Genomic DNA, 3,630 nt, shown 5'->3' with positions numbered 1-3,630 from the left:
CGGGCGGGGGAGACGCTGGGCACTTCTCACCTTTGCGAGCTCGGCAGGGCCAGGGAGCAGCTGTGCTCGGCTCGGCGGGGCCACGCCACTGAGGGGCTGTGCTCGGTTCGGCGGGGCCACGCCACTGAGCAGTACAGGGCGTTGGGGGCGGAGCCTCATGCTGGGCCAGGCTGGGGGGGGCCGGGCTGCCCTGATGCCAGCTGGTTCGGCTCGGCGGGGCCACGCCACTGAGCAGTACAGGGCGTTGGGGGCGGAGCCTCATGCTGGGCCAGGCTGGGTGGAGCCGGGCTGCCCTGATGCCAGCTGCGGTGCCACGACAGTAGTTTGGGTCAGAACCTGGGCAGAGTGCTGCGGGCCGAGGTAGGACTGCCGACCTGCCGGCCCAGGGAGCCAAAGCCCTGGGAGTCTCAGGAGTCACCCCGCCTGTGCTCTGGGCCTGCTAGATCGGCTCATGTAGCCATTCAGGTCCCAGCAGCTGACTTTCCAGGTCTGAGCGCTTTCCACGGCCGGGTGCAAACCAGCCCAGGGTGCGAGTGTCCCACTCCTCCCATACTGCCCAGGCTCGAGTGGGCCCAGGGCCGACAGGGACAGACAGGGCTTCCCACCTCTGAGGACGAGGCCTGGCAGCCTCCTTCAATGGCCCATTGTAAGGCACAGAGCCACGCCGTGGCCTCTTCTGCCACTTGAGCTGTCCCTGTGGCTGCAGGGTCTCCACTGTCTGTGTTCTGCCGTCATCTCGGACCCTCGTGCAGGGCAATAGTGGGGTCCTGGGCCCTGCACACATGACGTGCTGCCGGGCGAGCGGGACTCCGCACCTTCCTGTGGCAAGATCAGCGCCAGCCCCGGGCCTGGTGGGCCGGGCCCCCGTGAGGTCCTGCTGTTTCCTGCCTGGTGGGGGCGCACTCCCAGGCCCTCACCTGCTGTGCCCACAGGGTCACGCGGACCCATGCTTGGTCAGGACAGTTGGGGTGTGCGTGCATGTGTGTTGTCCCTGGAGTGTCCCTGGGGGTGTGCGTACGAGCATTATGCTCAGGACCTGTGACCCTCCTCTATGGCATGTTCTGAGGCTGGGCTCTGTCCCCTCGCACTCCTGCCCAGTGACGTGGACCATCAGCCCCGTGGAGCAGGGACCGCGCCGGCCGCGTCTGAGCCTGAGCGGCGACCATCCACGGAAGGCTGTGCACTCGGTCTGGTCACCTCTGGGACCTCCTGGCCAGGGAATCCCAGCCTCTTTCTGAAGAGTCTGTTTTCCGGTCACTTCCACCCACACGTCTTCTTAGAGAAGTACCCGTCCCAAACGGCGCCTGTGGGTCTCTGTCCTAGCGATGTCCACGAGACTTCTTCAGGGTGGCAGATTCACCGAGAGCCACGTGAAGATACCTGCCTGATGGGTCCCGTGTTTGTCATCGTCATTATTTGCTAGAGGGTGTGTGGGCTCGTCAGGGACAGAGAGGAGGAGGCACCCCAGGGGACAGCCACACCGCAAGCCCTCTCCGCCATCTCTCCCCTGCTCGGGCTTCCGGGCATGCACACACGTGTGCCCAGGTGTTTCTCAAGTCACCAGGTCTCGACTCGAACCTTGCGGTCAGCCACGTGGGAGCCAGCTGCCTGAGTGCCAGGCCCCTAGCTGGGCCTGGGCCTGCTCCATTTTGAAAGCACACTGTGAAAACATGCTGTGAACTTTAGATGCACCGTTGGTCCAACCCCGAGTCTGTGGACTGTAGAGACAGACAGCCCAGCCTGGCCCCTGACTCTCTCCCAATTAGTCCCACGGCCCCCTGAGCAGCTCGCTCACACACGCGGCCCTCGTGTGCTGGAATGTTGCTGAAATGCTAGCGAGGCCCCGGGTCTGTCCGTGTCTGTGTTGGGGTCCCCAGCACTAGCATGGCCATTTGCTCGTAAGGAGCACTCTCCGTGGGGCTTGGAGCAGAGGCTGTGGCTCCCAGGGCCCTCGTGGGTCTGCTGCTGCCCCCTCCCCCTTGGTCGCCTCGACTGCCTCATGGCCTCTGCCACGATCGGGCCTTTCAGGCCCCTCAGTGGAGTCATGGGTTTCCAGGAGTCTCGAAGCCACTAAAACAACAAGCAGGTAGGCCAGGCGGCCAGAGCGCGTCTGCCCCGCGTCTGGGCTGAGCGTCCCTCTGCTCCCTCCCCGCCTTTCCTGAGCTTGAGCGGCTCTGGGCGAGGCCAAAGGCTCTCCTCATGGAAAGTTTTACTAACCTGGCGCAGCGCCCGAGTCTGAGGCCTCCCCACTAACGATGATGGAAAGGGTCTGCACTAGAGAGCAAACGTGCAGAGCTGCCAACGCTGCAGACGCAGGCCACTGCACGGCGGGTGGGAGCAGCCACGCAAGTGATCCGTCAGGGCCGGCCCTCGCTGCACTGGCACGTCTGCGTGGGAGCCAGACACGGAAACCACACGTAGCCGCGCCCAGTCCGCAGGCAGGCAGCAGGTGGCAGGCGGGCTACAGCCCCTGTGCGGGGGCCCCCGACGGGCTGGTCCGCCCCTGCAGCCAAAGCTGGGGCTCCGAGCACAGATCTCTGCTCGTCTCCCATGAGGGGCCACGAGAGGCCGTGTGTGCGGCCAAGTGGACTGACACTAAGCCACGCAGAGCTGCCGGAGAGGCTGCCGGGCCACCGCCACTTCACCTGCCGGAGAGGCTGCAGGGCAACCGCACTTTAACGTGTGCCCGTGGCCCTGCAGCGTGGCCCCTCTGCGGGGCCAGGAAGGAGCACACTCAGCCATGACCGTGTTGCTGCGGAGCTCAGGGGTGGGGTGCGGCCGCTGAGACTGCCCCTTTGGGAAAGCGGGGCAGGCAGAGGTGGAGGCAGGCCCCGGAAGCTGTGGCAGAGTGAGGACCTGAGCGCAGGGCGGCTGTCTGGCCATGGCGTCCCAGTGCCACTGCGGGCTCAGCCGGGCTGCTCCTCAGGCCAAGGTGGTGGGTGTCCCCACCCGTCCCCCAGGCAGCGACGAGTGGAGGGTGCTCTGGCAGGTGTGCCACCCTGTGCCTCGGTGGCTGAGCTCTGGCCCTCCCTTCCGGTGCCCAAGGGAGACGTGAGCGTGAGCGCGGAGTGCTTCCGAGCTGCGCCAAGCCCGCGTGGCTCTGCCTCCGGTTTCCCAGTCCATCTGAAGGGAAGCTCGACAGCATCAGGCCCGGCCCGGCGTGTTTCCTTATTTAAATGGAGACTCGTTCGAAACCCCTAACTGAGGGCAGGAGGTGGGGCAGAGGGTGCCTTGCGGTGGGCCTGCAGGGCCTCCTGATCAGAACCTGGGACCTGTTTGGTGCCAGAGGAAACGTGAGCAGCAGGCCGAGCGAGATGGAGCCCTGCAGCCACATTTGGGCGGGTGTGTGTGGGCGTGAGTGTCTGCAGGTGTGTGCGGGCATGTGTGTCCGTGGGTGTGCGCGGGTGTGAGCGTCCACGGGTGTGTGCAGGCGTGAATGTCTGCAGGTGTGTGCGGGCGTGTGCGGGCATGAGTGTCTGCAGATGTGTGCGGGCGTGCGCGGGCGTAAGTGTCTGCGGGTGTGTGTGGGCGTGCATGGGCGTGCGCGGGCGTGAGTGTCTGCGGGTATGTGCGGGCGTGAGTGTCTGCGGGCGTGCGCGGACATGTCTGCGGGTGTGTGTGGGCGTGCGC

The 3,630-nt window shown here is 65.8% G+C and overlaps 1 protein-coding gene across 1 annotated transcript in view; it reads left to right on the top strand.

The window, feature by feature from the left end:
- The first annotated feature begins 2,881 nt into the window (after window positions 1–2,881).
- Window positions 2,882–3,630, top strand: part of LOC102480694 (uncharacterized) — a 22,992-nt gene continuing 22,243 nt past the window's right edge. The window contains exon 1 of the mRNA XM_006165778.3: window positions 2,882–2,989. Coding sequence (XP_006165840.1) covers window positions 2,882–2,989 — 108 coding nt within the window. The remainder of the gene's footprint in view (window positions 2,990–3,630) is intronic.

Source organism: Tupaia chinensis, unplaced genomic scaffold (genome assembly GCF_000334495.1).
Source record: "Tupaia chinensis unplaced genomic scaffold, TupChi_1.0 Scaffold144022_1, whole genome shotgun sequence".
NCBI classification, from domain to species: Eukaryota; Metazoa; Chordata; class Mammalia; order Scandentia; family Tupaiidae; genus Tupaia; species Tupaia belangeri.
This window is presented reverse-complemented; position numbering and strand designations above follow the sequence as displayed.